General features: G+C 42.0%; 2 protein-coding genes and 1 long non-coding RNA gene across 6 annotated transcripts in view; 2 read left to right on the top strand and 1 right to left on the bottom strand.

Moving 5' to 3' along the window:
- The window catches only part of BORCS5 (BLOC-1 related complex subunit 5), a 58,575-nt gene extending 52,862 nt beyond the window's left edge, over positions 1–5,713 (bottom strand). Inside the window, exons 1-2 of one of the 4 annotated variants that reach the window (XM_032446583.1) lie at positions 5,492–5,713; positions 4,363–4,506 (exon numbers count right to left, since the gene is read on the bottom strand). In XM_032446583.1, coding sequence (XP_032302474.1) covers positions 4,363–4,506; positions 5,492–5,549 — 202 coding nt within the window. In that variant the 5' untranslated portion in view covers positions 5,550–5,713. Of the gene's footprint in view, positions 1–4,362; positions 4,507–5,260; positions 5,364–5,491 lie in introns of those variants that run through there. The other 3 variants (XM_015870955.2, XM_015870920.2, XM_032446580.1) reach the window with 3 other exon arrangements.
- A 1,037-nt stretch (positions 5,714–6,750) lies between these two features.
- Positions 6,751–13,740, top strand: MANSC1 (MANSC domain containing 1). Its single transcript, XM_015870830.2, has 3 exons — positions 6,751–7,020; positions 7,820–7,960; positions 10,967–13,740. The coding sequence occupies exons 1-3, from the start codon at positions 6,807–6,809 to the stop codon at positions 11,929–11,931; spliced, it is 1,320 nt and encodes a 439-aa protein (XP_015726316.1). The 5' UTR covers positions 6,751–6,806; the 3' UTR covers positions 11,932–13,740.
- A 1,911-nt stretch (positions 13,741–15,651) lies between these two features.
- On the top strand, positions 15,652–20,181 carry LOC116653842. The gene is made up of 2 exons (XR_004308364.1): positions 15,652–18,062; positions 18,615–20,181. It is a non-coding gene; the product is annotated as an uncharacterized LOC116653842 (long non-coding RNA).
- The last annotated feature ends 41 nt before the right edge of the window (positions 20,182–20,222 follow it).

Here is a 20,222-nt window from a genome sequence, read left to right as displayed (position 1 = left end):
TGCAAAAGAGCTGCCAGCATTACACAGGCAACTGGTCACCAGAAGTTTGGTTTTCAGCTTTATAGAAATATCTCTCAATAAAGCACACAGACCATTTGCTATGACATTCTCTTTAAAAACTAAAAGTAAGAATTCTGAAAGCAACTTATTAGACACAATCCCAGTACCATCAGCTGTTCCAATAGCTAAGTGGATTTGGAAATGACAAAATACATACATGGCTTAAAGTTGCTTGGTGAGCAAAAGCAGAAAAATCAGTGCCCTTTAGGCAGCATTGGCAGAGGCAGTAAGTCACAAATGTTCATGGTATGACCAACATAGCCAGAAGTATCATTACATTTGACTGGAGATTAAGCTAATCACAAAATCCTAAGGGAAAAAGGTAGGGACACAGCAATGTAAGAAAGATTCTGCTGCTCATACCACGTCTCTGCTGTGAGACACTAATCTCTCTGCTTCTTCACACAGAAGACCTTTTATCAGTACAAGATGCTACTCATACGTAGAAACAAATTTATTTTCAAATAAATTTCCCTGCAAAGAACAAATACAGACGTAATTTATTTCAAGATCCATCACACAGACAAGTCTTTAAGACATTCTCTTGCACCTCAAGTTTCTAAAGTATATCAACAACCTAACCACCATAACTTAGAACACCTCTGTGACAATGGCTGACAACTCGCTATGAAGAAACATGACTTTTCTTCTAATACAAACCTGGAAGCCTTCTACTTTTCAGGTGACCCAACGCCAATGAAAGCTGAATTGTTTCTCCTGAAAGAAGAATGCCACAAATTGGCAACAATTATGTTGTCTTCCTTAAAAAGAAAAACAAACAAAACTTGTTAAATGTACTTTGCACTAAGATGCCTATAGTACGTCACAACTGCACAGACCCCTCAGACAACAAACCCCCCTCTCATCCATGTCCTCCTCTCTTTCTCAGAGCTGATCAGTAAAGAACACGTGTGATTCTCATCTCATTTTAAGTAAGTTTAACAGATGCACCAGTCAAGGCTTTTATTCTTGCTATCAAGCTCCCTGCATGTTACGTTTGCATAAAGGTCTTGCTGACCACTGCACAAAATAGGAATTACATCTGTATTTGGCCGACTAGCTCTTGAACATTTTCTCTTATGTTGCTAACATGCATCAACATGTTCTTTATATTTGTCTGCCTTTTTTGCTTAACATAACACTGCACTCCTATCAGAAAGGCAGATCTCAGTCTTTCCTGAACTTTGAGAAAGATGATGATGCCCTCTGGAAGAACACAGTAAGAGTTTTGCTTCCACAACACAAAAAATAGCTGAACACCCCTCTCCAGAGCTTTGTGAAGTTTGCAACAATAAATTATTACTGCACTAAACATATTTCACCAAGAAAATTTGTACAGGTTAAAAGCACGGTATTCCACGTGCAAATTATCCACTTTTCTCTGGAATTTGCAAATGAAGACTTTTATACACAGCTGGTTACAGCTTTATGCTATAAACAGGCTTCAAGAATCAGGGACACTAAACAGAAACAGCTTCATTTGTGTGCATATATCTCCAGGAAGCAGCATAAAGAAAAGAAACAGCATATATTTCATTCTGTATAACAAAGTAGTTACTACGGGGAATGAATGACTCAAAGGAGAATTCCCATTGGAGACTCTGTTGCCCTCAGGAGTTTAGATTCTATATTTTCTCTCTGCTCAAAAACAAATAAAACTCTCAAACAGTAAAGTTCTCTGCTAGTATTTCTACTAGAAGTCTGCGCACTCAACTTCTCTGTACCCCAAATACACAGCACTTAACATAGAAAAAACAGTCAGGCATCTAACTCCCAGGTGTACTCTTTAAGGAAATGTCTTCCTCTGTTTGAGTAGGATTTTGTGAATAGCAATACAACAGGCATCCACTGGAATGCTTTCCTAACCACATCTGGTAACAGTCACCCCTTTCTGTCTACAAGAATATAGTTCTGAAGACGATAGGAAGATATTCCCCAGCATATAAAAGAAAAATTACACTCCTATCTTTGACTCGCCCACCATTCTAGGAGCTATACCAACAATTCAAGATAGCAGCGTCTAGCTTTCTGAATAACTGTCGGACAGGTTTCCCAATTGATTAACTTAACCATTAGGCTACTCTTGAGACTTGAAAAGCCCTTAGCTTTGCTTAGCCAAGGGCAAACTGAAAAGTATAGCTATGCCCAAAAGAGCTATCAGTTCATGCTTTAAGCTCTCCAAGTTGCTTGCAAGCTTTGGGATCAAATCCTAAGAGAACTCCAGTATCCCTCTTTATCCATTCCAGAAACATGGTCTTGCATGTGAAGAACAGAGAAGAGACCAATCCAAAACAGAACAGGTTCTCCATTATGTCTGTGGCACACTTGGGATCTCTAAAGACTCAGCTCAATTCATAGTCTTGTTGATCAAGCAACGGTATACTTGAGGATGCAAAATCAGTTCATGTTAGTTGATGCAATTAAGCATGCAATGCTCATAAGTAGTCACCAGATGTCCCCACATCTTAAGGGGACGTCTTAGCAGATCAAGTGATAGAAAACCAACAGAAGCTTTCTTTTATTTACAATTTCAGGTCCAAAATATGATCAGCAAAAGCAACCCGGAAACAAAGACAATGGACCACTAATTATCTTAATGCACGCATATTTACAAGTTAAAGAGTCTGGACTGACAACCTTACAATTTGTCTCTCTCAGCCAGATGGCTGCTGCTACCTCTCCTTTCTCACTTCCCATCTCAAGCCATCTTACTTCTCAGCACCTACACAGGAACCAAGCCCTGCAAGTGAGCGCAGCTCTGCTTCTCAAGACTTTCACAGTTCTTGTACAAACACAGTCTATGTGGAACTGAAGCTCTTTGCTATCACACGGTCATAAATGCAGAATCTCAGCACTGGATTTGAACACATAAATTTGATCTCTTAGATTAAAGCTCCCTTACTTTGTGAAATTGGGTTTGCAAGCTGTCAGTGGTGAGATCCTGATTTTGATTTTCATGTAAGGCAGGACACAAGCAAAGAACATTCTGCCAAAAGTCTGCAGTACCAGCTTCAGCAATCTCACAGCCAGCTCTAAAATGGTAGTAAAAGTATTAGGAATACATCAAAACACACTTCTATAACATCACTGTCTGTAAAGTTTAAAACAAACAAACACAAAGAACAGCTATAGGCAATACACACTCTCCTTAGTCAAGAGGGGCAGTAATGCTAGCCCTAAAAACATCAGTGGTTGCTTTTCTGGTATTCAGTGGCATCCCCTCTTTCATTTCTTTCTTCTGGAAAGAGTACTGCCAGTGTCACATAGAGCCAGATCCCGCTCCAGTAGTACCCAATAAAGTGACAGACATTTGGCCCATTGAGCTATCATTGCATCCACAAGTCCTAGGTGTGTTCCATATTAAAATAACTAAAAGTGAAGAGTTTGCCAGAATAGCAATGTTACACCCACCAGCACCTGCGGGGCAAAGCAGCTACCACACCTTCCCACCAGCCACACACGGATCAGTGGCAAGCAGTGCTTAAACCTTCAGTTGTACAAAACCACTCCCTTCTAGCGGCAAGGACTAGCAGCCCAGCATCTCCTCACTGTCACAACGGGCCTACAAGGCATGCATAAGAAACCCAGCCGATGCACATACGTACACTAAAACTCTTCCAAACTTCCAAAGCTAAGTGTTCACTACATGATGTATTCACACAAGTTTGCTGAGCCATGTTACAGGAAGAAGAGATCAGCTGCTACCAGCTCAATTCATACAGGCTGCTCCATACATTTTTCTTCTCAAGGAACTTTCAGGTAACAGGAAAGATGCTCTGTGCAGCCTCCAGAGAGAGAGTAGCTCGGGCTATGTCATAAGGTGCACTGACAGTTTTCCCCACTCCTAAATAAGGACAAAATCTGCTCCCGAATGGAAACCTCAAGAATAAATCCCCATTTCAAGTAGCTGAATCCAAGCGCACGTAGCTTTAGTCTGAGACAGCAACACACAAACATTTCTAAGAACTTAAAGCAAAACTAGAGATTGTGGTCAGCACATCATGTAGCATCCTTATTGAACATCCTTTCAACCAAATGGAACTGGCAAACTGGGAAACTTGGAGCCACTCTGTCTGCACAATAGATGGTTCTGCTTCAGAGATCATTACTAGCACACCTCTAGTTCACACCTCATGTAGAAGGTTGGAAATAATTTCAAAAGACAAAAAAGAAAAGTGTGGTTTAAAGCAAGGGAGTAAAAAGCATGGATGGAAACATAAAACTTCACCAGGAACCTCAAGATACACAAAATAAAAACACACACAAGGAGCCTTTAAAAACAAAGAAGAAACAATCACTTACCTTTTAAAAGGGGCTGAAACGTTGGAATTTCCTGCAGTTTTATGACATCTGGATCATTGCTCACGTTCCGCGAAGACTGTGTTCCTTGGGCTACCACCACAATGTCATCCATTTTTGCACGCTGTTTAGCTGGGGATGGAGATGCTGGGAGAACAAAGGGAGAGAGGATAAGGAACAATCAAGTTAATAAGCAGATTCCAACTGAATTTAACCCTATGAGAAAGCTATCATATTTAATGCTGTGCAAGCATGTTTTCTATAACATAAATACATTCTGAAACCACTAGCTGTACACTTCCTTCTCAGGTAACGTACTCCATTCAACAAAGTCTTTCAGAAGGAGATAACAACGCTGATTAAGGATGTGCTGCCGTCTCACTCTGGAGATTATTCTACATGCTTTCAGTGAAGGCAGAAGGCACAAACTAACAAACGTCTTATTGGCCAGCGTTATGCTGCTGCACTAATGCTCTCTTATAGTCTTAGATACCTTCATAGGAAAGATTCAACTCAGTAACTTAAATTCAGATACATCTGAGGCTCTTATTGTAATGCTATACATGCCTTATCATCCACACTCAGGTATTGTATTTTTCCCCCCAATTCAGAGGGCAGTGAGGCACTGGCACAGGGCGCCTGCAGAAGTTGTGAGTGTCCCATCCCTGAAGGCATGGAAAGCCATGTTACATAGGGCTCTGGACAACCTGATCTAGTGGGTGTCAAACCTGCCAACAGCAGGAGGGGGGGAACTTGCTGATCTTTAAGGTCACTTCCAACCCAAACCGCTCTATATCCCTATGACACCTCCCACTTCTCCCTACTGAGATCAGCATCCTCACACCCACCGGACAGGCACCCCGGCTGGCAGCGCAGCACCCACCGTAGCTCCCATTCGTACCTGCCATGCCTACAGCATCTCCTTCCCCCGCACGAGTCTATCAGTATTACCAGAGGTCACGACGCCCGCGCCTCGCCCTGCAGAGCCGCCAGCTCCCAAACCATTCTCCCCCTACAGCTTCCCCCGCCCCTACGGCACAGCTGAGCCCCTCCCGCACGTCCCCGGCCCCGCAGCTTCCCTATAACCCCGTCCCCGCGGCGCTGCTGGGGGCGGGCAGCCACCTCCACCGACCTGAGGCGCTGGGCTCGCCCGGGCGGCTCTCGGCCTCCGCGCTCTGCTCCGCTCCCATAGCGGCAACACCAACGGAGCCCGCAACGCAACGCGCTGCGCCGACTCCCTTCCTGCCCGCCACCCTGCAGCGCACAGCCACGCTGCTCCCGCAGCCGCCCGGGCTTCCGGCTGGGCCGGCCGGCCTCAGCGGCAGGAGCAGGCCCCGCCTGGTGCGACTCAGCGAGCAGGCGGAGCTCCGCTTCTAGGCCAGGCTCTGCCCGCCTGCTCGCTGTGCGCGGCGGGGCGGCGTCTGCTGCTCGGCCCTGAGGCGGATTTAGCGGCTGGGAGTAGGGTTTGCGGCCTCTTGGCTGCTGTCTGTCCCGTGTGGCTTCACACACACACACAGAATCACAGAATGACCCGGGTTGGAAAGGACCTCAGGGATCATGTAGTTCCAACCCCCCTGCCTGGCAGGGCCACCAAACATACGCCTTTACTAGATCAGGTTGTCCAGGGCCCCATCCAACCTGGTCTTGAACACCTCCAAGGACGGGGCATCCACAACCTCCTGAGAGTAAGGGGTGGTGGAGATGGTGCTAATCTGGATTTTTAGTTATCAGCACTAATATTTATGGTTGTACAATCAAACATCCCAGTGTGATATCCCAAAGCACCGAACAGCACACGCACAGCAGGGTCAGAAAAGCAAGTCGAAGGGAGAAGGAAACCCACTTTGACACTTCTGACTTGTTCACATAATGGATGGTCTTAAAAGGAAATAACATTTTATTTACAATTATGTTATTGTAGATATGATGCAGAATGAGATACCAGAAAAAGAAGGAATATGTGGCACAGCCCTTTTGTTGCTTCCTTGCATTCCTTACTCTCTGGGCCTCTTCCGTGCCTAAACGCTGCCCTGACAGAGGTGAGGGGCTGGGGAAGGTGAAGAGGGAAAAGGAGAAAAGAGGAACTGAATATTTTCCAAGTACAAACGTGAGTTAAGCAAGCAGGAGCAGTCGGCACTGCCAGCACACAGCCCTTGGTGCACGACTCCCATTCAGCAAACACTGCCTGGCTTTGCAAGGATTTAAACAGGATTACTCAGGTAGCCAAGACAGTCTTACACAAGCACTGAAGTATGCACGAATACATTTAAACCAGGATATGCATATTAACTGCTTTTGTTACAGGCTCAAAGACCGGTCTGCACCGACAACGAACCCTTCGGCCAGCGGGAGCCGAGAGCTCAGGGCAGCAGAGGCGGTACTGGGCCGCCCCGCCCCTCGGCCCGGCTATGGGGCGGTGAGAGCGGGGAGGGCGCAGGAGGGCGGCTATGGCTGCGCGCTGCCTCCCGCTCTGCCTGCTGGCCGTCAGCTGCACGATGCCTGTGCCGAGCTGGGGCCGGAGCTGTGCCTCGCAGCGAATGGACAACGCCATCGTCGATATCAACTTGTCTCTCCCCATGGGTATCCGAGGTGCGGAACCGGTGCACGTTGCAACAGCAGAGGCTTGCATACATGCCTGCTGCTTGGAAAAAAAGCTGTCAGGTAATCGAATTCTCGTCGTCCTTTTCTCTTACTGCTTATGAACACTGTGGAAATTGCTTATGGAATTGCCCGGGCTTGCATAGTTCTCACCGGGAAGGGATAAGGGAGTCTGCTATGCTCGGGACCGAAATGTTCATTTCTCTGCCATTTACAGTAGTTGTGGCATGTGGCTGCTGCCTGTCCCGGCCTAATGTGATGCCACAGCGTTGATATCAGTCTACTCCAGAAAGTAACTGCGGTAAAGCAGAGGTAGCTTTGAATATTAAAGCCACTCCGATCTAGATGCATCACTTCAGCAGACACACTACAAAGTAACACTGGTTACAGAAGTGAAAATGCTTTTGCTGCCCTGGGACTGCTCATTTCCATCAGGCTTTTAGAGTGGTAGGAGGTACAGCAGCAAGCAGAAATGACTGTGTGTAAAAGGGACCCATAAGTGGATGGAAAAAGTGCGTATCCACAGGCACATTGAGGAAATTTTCAGATTGATCAGGATTTGTAAGCAAAAAAAATCATTATATAAAGTGCTGCCAGCATGGTATGGGTGAGGGGAAAATGAGGGATTAGACTCATTATTTCCACATATTCATCTGTACAGGAAGAGGAAGGTGTAACCTTTCATATGTTGGCCTTCGGCCATTCTTTTGCAGTCCCGTGTTGTTTTTCCCATAGTAATGCTAGATGTTGGTAGTTTTCCTCTTACCCACCGGAGGAAAACTTAATTTTTAGCAAACCATAATTTATTATCAAGATGCTATAGAAGTTCTTGTTACTGAAATGTGTATATGCTCTTTTGCAGGAGACAAGAACTGTAATTTGGTGATTTTTGACGCTCAAAGGACAAGCACACAACCAAACTGCTACCTGTTTCATTGCCCTAGCACAGAGGCATGTCCGATGAAACCTGCAATGGGACTTGTAAGCTACAAGATAGATCAAGGTAAGTGTGTGTAATAGTAAAAGCCACAGCTCCCCTCTCTGGTGAGACCCTGTGTCTTTTCAGCAGTGACTAAATAACACTTGGGAGCTGCATCTTCAGTAAAATGTTTTAAACCAAGTGCTCTAATGTGAAAATACTGTTCTTTTGCTCTGTGGGAGGTGGGTAGGCAGGTGTGTGGTGTGCACCTACACGGGCCTAACCATTATGAAATTCCTTCACATAAGGTTCAAAACTCCTTCTTTTGTTTTCTTTTGTTTAAAACAAAAATAGAAGCTTTATCCATCTCAAAGTATTCTGTCCAAGGAAAATTTCTAGTACATAACATGTAAAGGCGGTGCTGAAAGCAATAGAAATATGATGCCCTTGCAGCCATCTGTGCATTCAAAGGATTCGTGCAACACTGATGAATACCATATATACACAGATGTTAGGCAAGCCTTGGAGCACCACTGGGATGTTAGTGAGTAATTGATGATAGTAATCATTATTTTCTGTTTTCAGTTACAGAACCTGAAGCACAGATGCAAACTGACTAATCTCTAAGCTTTATGGCATTTGGGCTTTACGGTCACAAATTTCTCACTACCTGTCATGTGCTGTAGGATTTTTAATAGCAAGACTTACTTGCTGACTGGCACTGACTTGCAGCAGACCCCTCTGAACATAAAGAATGCAAAGAAAGAAAGAAAGACTTAATTGTGCTTGTGCTTTTGTCCTGCAGATAGTGTACTGCTCAGTTAATGCTAATCGTAAAGATGCTGTTAGCTTATTTACCTCAGGTTCCCGGTAAGCTTTCAAAGGTAGCACCTGGGGGTGTTGGTACTGAATCTTTGAACATCTGAATCTTTGTGTTGGTTTTTGTTTGTTTGTTTTTAACATACAGGAATCTTGATGAGATCACATAGAAAATAAAAATAAATCGAAATTCTGAAATTGTTAGTAACAAACTTGTTTGCTGGTTAATTTTGCTTTGATTTTTGTTTGTTTAATTTTAAACTATTCTTGTAGCTTGTTAACTGCTGGAAACAACCTCTGTCTTGGGAAGTAAAACACTTCCTGATTCCAATCACAAATAGCTATTGATGAAAAAGAAATAACATGTCTGGTTTTTTTGCTCTACTTTTGTGGAGTTTGCTTTTTCCACTGCACTGAGATAGCCACACAGGACTGATGAATACAGTCCACATATGCTCAAGAGGTGTTTATTTGGTTTTTCAGATTGACAGTTTGAGGTTTTGTTTCTAATGCGGTTTATTGGATTTGAGAGACCATCAGGACCACCTTGTTCTTTCAGGTTCTTTTTAGAGGTTGTCTTCTGTAGTGCCCTTGTTCTTTCTTGCCAACAAGAATATTTAGTGCCACAGCTGCACCTAACACAGTAGTTACAGGCAGTTATGTTGTGGAGCTTATAGTCTAAAATGGAGACAAAAAAAATACAGTTAGCATTTAAAGCTGAAAATAAAGTAGCGTTAGTAAATGCAGGCAGTTGTGTTAATTAATCTGAGTGTTGCAGGAAAGCAGATACTTAACTGCTTTGCAGGACTCATCACTGTCCTGCCTCCATATTTTGTCCTTTGAAAGCTGTATGAACAGTGCCCATTTTCCTAGCTGTAGCTGAGGAGAGTGAGCTGAAGATGACATAGCATGGTGCAAATGCTTTATGGTTGTCACACAGCATCAATTATTCATTTAAATGCATGGAGGAGGCCATCGGAATGCACTGGGAAGAGGGACAAACGCACTGGTGACTGACTCAGTGGTTGTGACAGGCCGTGTCCTTGCTGGTGTGGAAATGTGTTCAGATCTGCAGACTGCAGCTGAGAATTTGGCTGTTTTTGGCCAAACAGCTTCTGATTATGCACTGTTATTTGTCAGCCTCTTTTACTTTGCTAACATACCAGTGCCCGACTGGAAGGTTAGGATAAAAATTGGTGTCTATAGTTCAAGTTAAGTATCTGTCCTCTTAAGTAAAGCACTGCCTTTTTTGTTTGTTTTTCACTTCAGTTTTTATAGGAATGTAGGGCTTGCAAATGTATCTTCTAACAGCAGCCAGTTAGATTTCTTTGCATGTATAGTAAGTCTGAAAGAAACACATCCCTTTAGATAAGAGTTTCTACTTGAGAAAGAAGTGACAATGAAAACATAAATGACTTTTTATTATTCCTTTAAACTTCAATGCAGTTAACAAACCTCTTTGTTTCTTTAGAAGAACGAGAGCACATTCTATCTTTCATGTTTTTGAACATAGATTGGACTAGTAAACTCTTGGACTAAAGCTGGCTCTATATAGAAAAGTACATTTTACCACAATAGTGAAAAATGGAGTTCACTGTCATTGCCACACACTTAGAGCACTTGTGCAATAGTTGTTTGCACACCCAGAAATACATTAAAACCTTTGAATTCTTTTTAGTGACACTATTCATTGAATGTGTTGGCGACATGGAAACATGCAATCTTACATTCTTTGGCTAAGTACTTTGATCAGAAATGTATTTTGCAAACTCAGCAGGCCTGGTCTCCTGCTCTGTATGATATGTTTGTAGGAACAGCAACAATTTCTTACAGTTGAGAAAGAAAAATCTCTCAAAAATTAGGGATTCTCTGTACGTAGAAGCCCCCAGGACAGCTCATCTGCATAGTAAAATATCAAAATGTTGCAGTCACGTAAATGAAATCTTACTCTACTTTCACCCCTGAATAACCACATGCATGCCATATGAGTACAAAACAGATAGGAATGATCAGTCTGCACAGGTAAATTCTATTAAGAAGCTGCAGTCAGGGTCTAGTGTGTTCTGGCTTGAGATTAATAGGCCTTACAACAAAGACAACATAAAAGTCACTGCATACTTTAAATAAAACATCTTGATGCTTCTGTTTGTTTACTCATTACTTTCTGATACCCCCTAATATTGCTATTCCTATGAAATAACTAATTAGAGTAAGCCCACGGTAATTAAAAATAGATTCAGCAATTAAAAACTATTTCCTTTCTGTTTACAGACACCCATGCCCTGGAGGACACATCCTTCAATTCAGATGAACTCTCTGTACCTTCAGATGCCGGAGCTTTTATTCCTCAAAGTCAGGCTAGCCATCAGAATCTCACCACTGCTTTGCAACAGTCTGTTTTTCATCAAGAATCTGAACTCCTGAACCATATGGCCAAACATGTAGACAACGCTGAATTTCATACAGTTTTTCCTGAATCACAAAGGGCAGACAGTCCCAAGAGCTTAGACCCCTTGCCAAGGCAGAAAGTAATTAATCCACCACCAGATTTATCATATACTGATCAAATTGGAAACCCACCTGCTTTGTTCCCCACCACTGAGTCTAGTGTTCCCAGCAGTACAACTGTTACTCCTCTGCCTGCAAGTACCGCCAGACTGAAATCTCACACAACTTCTTTGCCTACTGGTGGTACCACACCTAGTAGTGACACTAGAACAACCACCTTTATGCTTACTGCAATTACTAGAGCTGAACCTGGTATCCCTACTGCCAAGATTGCTGCTACTTATGTTTTTCTTTCCAGTTCCACAGCTTCTACTTCTACAGCCAAGTGGGTGACCTCAAATCCCATAACAGCTACCCGCTCAGCAGGGCTCAGAACTTCATCCATCCCTCCTGAACCAACAGCTGTCTCTACCAGTTATACCAGTCATGTTTCCCTTGTCTCTTCAAGTTTTGCTCTCTCTACTAGTGCTTCCCCCATGGCTTCCCAAAACAACCATCAGGATTATATTCCATCTGATTCAGAAGGCAACCTCCTAGAGGATGTTCAGAGAAGAAAAGGCTTTGTTCAGCTGGAAGACAAAAGCAGACTTATAGCAGCTTTACTTTTTGGGGTCATATTCTTGCTGTTAGTTATTGCACTCACAGGGAAGAAAATGCATGAATCTCTTCAGAAGAGGCAATACACCAGGTTGGATTACTTGATCAATGGGATGTATGCTGATGTGTGATGGGGCATAGGGAATAGACTGTTAGGAGCATTTATCATCTTTGTGAGAACTACTTTGAAAGCAAAGAGCGGATACAAAGTCTCAGAAGATGATGCATTTCTTTTTTGGTCACCAGTGACCACATGGTTTTGGTGGGGAAGAGAACTGAATTATAATGCCTGTCATTCGTTTTACTATCAAATCCTAAATACAAACACTCAAGCTAAGCAAAGTTCTCGTACTTAAGGAGAAAAATAATTTCAAGAATATATTCTGTGACTAGATTGGCAGAATAGAATTCGACCTAATTAATTGAATACCTCTGCAGCACATGAGCACTTTCAGTGCTTTTTGCCTCCAAATACATCAGTGCTTTTTGCCTCCAAATACATCAGTGCTACACAAGTCTGGCATCATGTGACTGTATATGACATCCTACATACTCTATCTGAGCCTTAAATGAGTACTAGGTAGTATACAGCATCCAGATAGTTTTAGGTACAAGGAGTAAACTGTAATATTTACAACATGCTTGGCTTAACTCTCCTTGCTACGTTGTGTTCATTGTTATCTATCTTGAACGCTTTCACGTGCGTGTATCATCAGCTATACTTAAAACCACACGCTGCAAATTTTAGTTTGCCTTTTCTGAAGAGAATACCACCCTCCAGCATACTGATTTTTTTTGCAGGACATATCAAATAGTTTTTATCATATTTATTTAAACAAAGCTAGAATCGTTTTTCTTCTCATGATAAATAGCACGACCAAGCAACCTGGCGTATACATGAGAATCTGTTCTAAAATACTTAAACCTATAACAGCTGAAACTTAACAGTTAATTGTAGAGCAGATGGAAATTTATGAAGGAACTGAGCAAAGGCAACAGCTGCATTACAAGCAGAGGACACAGAAAAAATATGGTTTCCAGTTCCTGAATATCTAAACAGACTGAAGAGAATTAAGAAAGTATTAAGCAACATCGATGGATGTGTTGTGCAACAGTCCCAAACTCAATGATATTTCCTACAGTCAGAGAAGCATTGTCTTCAAACAACTCTGTATTCTTTTATTTCCCACGCCAGGCTAGTGGCTCTTTTAAAGCACTGCTTGCAACAGGGCTAGATTTGATAGAAACACACAGACAATCACGGGTCCTCAAGAGATCGAGTCCAATCCTCCTGCTAAAGCTTAGGATCTTTACAGACATTAATCAGAACTCTGGGTAGAACTCTACATGCTCTCAAAGCACATCTTGCTTTACTTCTGGGGCCATGTTCATACAACTGGTAATAAGCACAGCTGCTCACTATGTTTCCCTGCCTCTGGAATAAGAGGGAACTGACAGTGCCTGTAAGCGTCCACTGTTTGAACCTCCAGTTCAAACTCACTTTTTCTCCACGCCATCATCAGCCTTAATCTGTATTCACATTCTTTAATATCTGTGACAGGCAGCATAATCAACTACAGACATCAAGATAGGGAAGGAAAAGTGCCTTATGAATAGAAACAAATAATTATATTACAAAACATGAGAAGTAACTCACATTCAAGAGGTTCTTAGATCTCTCAAGTTTACTGCAGTGGGAATCAGTCATGATCCTGAAGTGGCCTCAAGGCCACTCTAACAATAACTTCATGCAGAAAATCCTCTGAAAATTCTATTATTCAACAATCAAAACCAACTCAGTGTTCCTTAGGTCAAGTAATTGAATGCTTGCTGTATAAAGGCTGAAAGTTACTTTACAGATACAAAACCATTTGTTTTTTCTACATTATTTCTGTCTGATAATACTGACAATAAAAAACACTTTGGATAACATCTTAGAATGGAACAAAGTATCCCAAGTTGATTAGCTGGCCTGTTGACTGCACTTCATTAAGCCTTTGCTTCTTTTCTATTTCTGTTTTTTCTTAAATCAACTAGTTTCAAAGGTTTGCGAGAGAGCTTTCATTTGAGAAATAGGCGCTATAGGAAAAAATATCAGAAGGAATTAACACACCACTCCCAGTAGCAGCTTGGAGAAAGGGACCAGCTGAGGACTGTGACACTCCCCTATTTGTACAGTCCCACTGCAGGAGAAAAGGCAGGGCAGAAGGGGGAACCTGCACAGACTCAGATTGCACAGAAGTAGGGTGGCTCCAGACCCCCCGCTGCTCCAGGCACTCACGTACTCTCCCAGCTCACACATTGGTTCAGGCTGTGACCCTGGAATTCCACTACAATGATGAAGATACAAAATATTTCTGGGAAGCAGGTTGAGGAAATTATAAGTATTAGGTCCAGATATGGGCTGTAAAATGAAGGTCTGAACCTGAGAATAATTATAGTTTTATCTAAAGATTTACAGTTTAGTGAGAAGCCTTCTACATTGCCTGTGCCATGATAGCAACTTATTACAGAAGAGGTATTGAGAAGAGCTCCTGAATCTTCACTGTGCAACTCTACCATATTAAAAAAAGTTGTTGGAGATAGAAATGCTTGATAGTAATTCAGTGCAGTAGACACAGATACAAGAGGAGGACAGACACATTGTGGGGTCATTCAGACCACAGGGCATGTATTTGGCTAATACCACTGGAAACATTACCATCTGTACAGTAACAATAATATAAAGATGGTAAAGAAACAGAGTAATAAATATCCAAAAGGTTATTTACAGGAAAAACTCACCCATATGGAAGCCTTCAGTCTGCTGGAAACCACTGAGGCAGTCTCCACTGGGAAGCAATCTCCAAGAGATGCTGCCTCAGTGGTGGTCAGCTCTTAAATGAGGTCTAGAGGAGGTGGAGTCAAGCTCCACCCCTTCCAGGAGCACAGCTAAATTACCCTCACCTGTGCTCCCACAGCTGACCCAAGACTTGCCTCAGCTGATTAATCAGAGGTTCAGGCTGTGATTACCAATTTCCCATACAGCCATTCAACTAAAAGAGCCAACAGAATATCATATGCTGTGAACAGCAGAAGTAAACCAGTGAGTTGCACGTATATCATGACTGACTTAGTAAGAGAGCTGAGCCAAGTGGTCTTTTATTAACTTTAAATGTTAATGCATTCATAAAAAAATAAATGTAGAATCATAGACTTGAGTTGGAAGGACCCTTAAAGATCAGCTGCTTCCAACCTCTGCCATAGGCAGGGACAGTTTATGCTACACCAGGTTGGTCAAAGCCCCATCCAGCCTGACACTGAACACTTCCAGGAATGGAGCATCGATAGCTTCCCTTAGCACTGCACATACAGGGATGTATATTTTCCCATCTCTTTGCCTTTTTAGAGCAAATGGGATTACTAGGCGACCTGCCTGGAACATTCTGTAGGGGAACTTAGGAGCGATGTTTGAACACTAGAGGGCAACAACAGTTTATTAAATAGAATCGACCAATGTGAGGATGTCAATTCAAAAATGTTTTATTTTGTTTGGTTTTTAACTTTCCGGTCTGTGGCTATGCACTGTGCTCCTTTATGCGAAGTGATCAAACAGCAACAGAGTTTTGCAGATTGTTCAGTGTCTGGGAAATTGGTAATCACAGCCTGAACCTTTGATTAATCAGCTGAGGCAAGTGTCAGGTCAGCTGTGGGAGCACAGGTGAGAGTAATCTAGCTGTGCTCCTGGAAGGGGTGGAGCTTGACTTCACCTCCTCTAGACCTCATTTAAGGGCTGACCACCACTAAGGCAGCATCTCTTGGAGATTGCTCTTCAGTGGAGTTTGCTTCAGTGGTTCCCAGCAGACTGAAGGCTTCCATATGGGTGAGTTTTTCCTGTAAATAACCTTTTGGCTATTTACCACTATCATCTTTTCATTATTGTCACCATACATTCAGCAACTAAACAGATGTGCTCTTTCTGCTAGTAGGAAAAAAAGGTGTAAATGTCCTCCCACCTGAAAATGAATAATAGCTTGTTAAGACAAAAATAAAACTGAAATCATATAGTCTGATTATCAGCCAGTGTGATATGATGACAACATTGAGGTTTCTTTCTGAGTATAACCAGATATGTGAGGCCATAAGCTGATTGACTTTAATCACCTGGAGTAAGTAATAAATTCTATAGCTGCTTGTTTCATGTAGTTCTTTCACAGTACTGAACAAACATGAAGTAAGTACAGACTGTTATGAACAAAACTCTTTTGTGGAATTATACATTCAGGCAAGCAGTGACTGCAAATTTTATCACCTCTGCTAACAATCATAAAGAAATAACAAGCTTAATTTAACATCTATTTAGATGTGTGCAAAAAGCTCATAGTTCTTATCATAAGGGTCTGCAAGCCCTTTATGGCATGTTCTCTTCAAAAGAGTGCTTCAGTTTACTGCAACTCCTGTAGGGGTAGCAAATGCTTATACTTAATTTTTATTTTTTTTTTGAGAAAATTACTAACTCGCAACCAAGCCAACCAAATAAAGTGCAGTTGAATCTGATGACACCATTAGATATTGGCTTACACCCATCATTCCACCCTTCATACTGATAAAAACATTGAGTTTAAAGTGCTATTACTGCTGTCAATAGTTTCCACATAGAACCTCTTCTAGAGGAGCTACACTTTGTGCTTTGGCACACAGTGAAAATTGGCCTAGACTGCTGAGCAATTCCTATGCATTCTCACACAAGTAATATAACTCCTTTCATCTGATCACAGATAGTTACAAGGCAGTTATATCTCTTCATCTTTTGTAAGTCTTATGCATCCTCTGAAGAGTGTACATGATATTCCCTTTATGGATAGGTCCCCTGAAGCATTTGGATATATGAAAATTGTCATTCATCTTCAGGAAACTCGCACACTCTGAATCTCACCATTTAAATTTGCTTCTTTGTTTTTCCTTTTTTTTTTCCTTCCCCTTTTTTCCTAGTCTTTTAGGTGACAGAGCACTGGCACAGGTAGTGGAGTCTCCTCCTTGGTGATCTTCAGAAGCTACCTGGACATAGGTCTGAGCACTTTCCTCTGGATGGCACTGCTTGAGTCAGGTTGGGACCAAATGGATCCAGACATCTTTCCAACCTCAGTAATTCAGAGATTCTGTGATAAAAGAGAAAGGCATAGAACTTCTGCTCTTAAGATGCCCTAGGAAGCTGTCCTTATGGACAAAGGAAAGGAGTGGAGCTGTATTGGGGTTCTGGTGAATGAGCTGGATGCAATCCAACAGTGTGCACTTGCAGCCCGGAAGACCAACTCTGTCTTGGGATGCATTAAAAGAGGGATGGTCAGCACGGTGAAGGAGGTGATTGTTCCCTTCTACTGTGCCCTTTTGAAGCCCCACCTGCAGTTCTGTGTCCATGCCTGTGGCCTTCAACACAATAAAGATTTAGAGCTATTGGATCAGGTCCAGAGGAGGGTCATGAAGATCAGAGGACTGGGAGAGTCATGCAAAGAAAGATTGATGGAACTGGGCTTATTCAGCCTGGAAAAGAGAAGGCTCCAGGAAGGCCTTATTGCAGCCTTTCAGTACTTAAAGGCAGCTTCTAAACAAGAATGAAATCAACTTTTTATGCAAGCAGTTAGTGGTAGGACAAGGGGGAATGGTTTCAAACTAGAAGAGGGGAGATTTAGATTAGATGGAAATTTTTTACTCAGACAGTGAGGACAGCCTGTAACAGGTTTACCAGAGAAGTTGTGGATACTCCATCCCTGAAGCCATGCAAGGCCGTGTTGGCTGGAGCCCCGAGCAGTCTGATATAGTGGGTAACAACCCTGCCCATGGCAGAGGAGGCAGAACTGTGTGAGTTTTAGGTTTCTTTTCCAAGATTCTTTTCTATGATTCCATGACTTGCTCATCTGAGCTGCCACTGAAGACCACGAAGTCTTCAAAATGCTAAGATAAGAAGAATAGATATATGCTCTTTTTGAACTGGTTTATTCATAATTAACAGAGTGATAGTTTTTGTAACAGGCCTGAGTTTGGACTCACTCATGATTTTACTGTTGTGGGTTGTTTTTTTTTTTTGCACAAAAGCTATGAGAGGTAGCTTAAACTTCATGAAGAAGCTGCATGTTTACAAGGATGGATTGCATTTTGCAGGAGCAGTTTGGTACCTGCCACATCAGAGAAGCAGCTGAGTTTCATGGATAGAGTTTCCAGCTGAGCACTCAGAAGCCGCTGGGAGTGCCACCACATTTGCTCTGAGCATCCTACTTAGATTGAGGTATGTTATTAGTGGTGGTTAGGCTTTGATATTGGGACTTTTGCAGCTCTTCTCAACAACAAATCAAAAATTTGCATGAAGTTCAAATATTTTTTCTTATGCTGGAAAGATGGTAGAGAAACACAATGCAGACTTCCAATGAGCTTACCTGCTTTTACTTAGTTTTTCAACATGCTTTTTTGCTTGGATCTACGAATAAGCCTTTTTTTCCCCCCCCACCTCTAAATCCAAATTCTACTGACAGTTCTGAACTTTTCCCACTTAGCTCAGTAAGTTATGAATGAGATGATCTTTGTCCTTCAGTGGCCACGCACTGTTCTGTCCTTGCGCATGCAGTTCCCATTCATATCAGTGTGAGGTCCTCCTGCACATGGTTTATGGCTGTCAGTCAAGTCCTCCCATTTAGTGGCTTATATCTTTTCAAAACAATTGCCTTGTGGGATGACATGACTTTTCAGCCCAGAGGTAAAATTTACGATAGAATCTGAAGACAATTTTCCCAGCTGCTTCTGATTATTCAACTATGGCAATGTTTTCCTTGTTTTGTTCCAGGGCATGAAATAAGGAGTTCAAATATTTCTCCATCATGTGATATCTCAGGCACAATTTCCAGAAAGAATCCGGTTCTGGCACATGCTATATGATGTCTTTACAGAACAAGAACACTGTTTTAGAAAAGCCAAGAATAATTTATTTGGGAGGTATAGCTTTAAACAAGCGAGAACAGCTCACACTATCCTGCTTGCTACTCAACTTAACAAGATGCACATGTGGCTTTCCTACACAGATACATAAGACAAGAGTACGCCTTGTTCAAGTGAATTCTGTAAATGGTGGTGTGTTTTGAAAAGCGATTGGTCTGAATGCTGAATTGTATCTATGCATTATGCCTAGGAGAAAACGTTAACTTTTCCAGGTATCTGTTGGAAACTTCATTTCAAGGGTAAGTTTGAGGGCAGGCCAAGCATCATGTTTTTGTGGCTTCCCAAATCAGGTACCACTAAATGACAACAGTGATACTTCTCCAATGGTTACTCTGTTATTTGGTATCTGAAGTGATTTCCAGGAACCCTTTCTGCATACGCTATCAATAAGATGAAGAGTGATTAAAAAATGGTGTGCTACAAGCAGTTCAGGTGCAGCTTCCTTACTCATGTTTAGAATGTCTCTTGAGTCTGTAGAATATCAGGCATTTGAAACATAGAAGGTTATCGTGGGTAACAACCCAGACTGAAATAAAATGGACAGATGTGGCAACTGTGGTTTATGACCATGCATAACAGCAGATTAGCATGTATCAGCTGGCAGGTGTTAATTGTCCCCAAGTGAGACACCAGTTCTTGCGCTTGTTCTGGAGTGTACTGACACCTGTATTACAGCTAAGACTGTGGAAAGAACATGGACTTGAAAAGTTAATTGAATAGATAAGGTATGTTTTCTGGGGTAAAGTTCATGAATTTATAATGGTCCCTGATTTCTTTTACCTTTCACTAGTTTCCAGCTAGTTGAATATTGGTTAAATCCTAAATAGAAACTGCATTCGTCTTAATGGACCTGGTAAAACAAAATAGATCTCCACAGAAACAAATTTGCATGTTCCTTGTCTGAATTTTTACTTGAATTTCAATACATCTTGTTTGAATCTCCAGCTTGGCTCAATTCATGTTTATTTTACTCTCTTACCATCAGTAGTGACAACTCAGTATCCAACTTCTACCTTCTTTTCCTGCACAGCTGTTTTGTTTTCTACTTAATGTCCAAGAGCAGAGGTTTTGCTCAGATATTTGCTGAGTTTTCTCTTACTTTTGTTTCCCAGATCTTCCTGTTGGAAACTGAAGAGTATTTTAAACTTCAATTTTGATCTCTTAAGCTTAATTTTGAAGTGTTATCTATACAGTAAGTGACTTGCCAGCACTGCAATGATGAGAGCTTTTAGCTCACGGAGTAGTCCTGCACTTACTGAAATTAACAGTAGCATCTAGAAAAAGCAGATTTTGTCCTTAATTTGTCTTGAAGAGCCATTAAAGCATTCCAGCTGTAAGCAGGTATCTCAGATGTTTTGTCTTAATGTAGGTATAAATCATAGCACGCTTCTGTTGAAAAGAATATTAAAAAAAAAGAGCCTGTCAGGTTGTAAGGGTGGCTAATATAAAGATGTTA

Source organism: Coturnix japonica, chromosome 1 (genome assembly GCF_001577835.2).
Source record: "Coturnix japonica isolate 7356 chromosome 1, Coturnix japonica 2.1, whole genome shotgun sequence".
Classification (NCBI taxonomy): Eukaryota; Metazoa; Chordata; class Aves; order Galliformes; family Phasianidae; genus Coturnix; species Coturnix japonica.
This window is presented reverse-complemented; position numbering and strand designations above follow the sequence as displayed.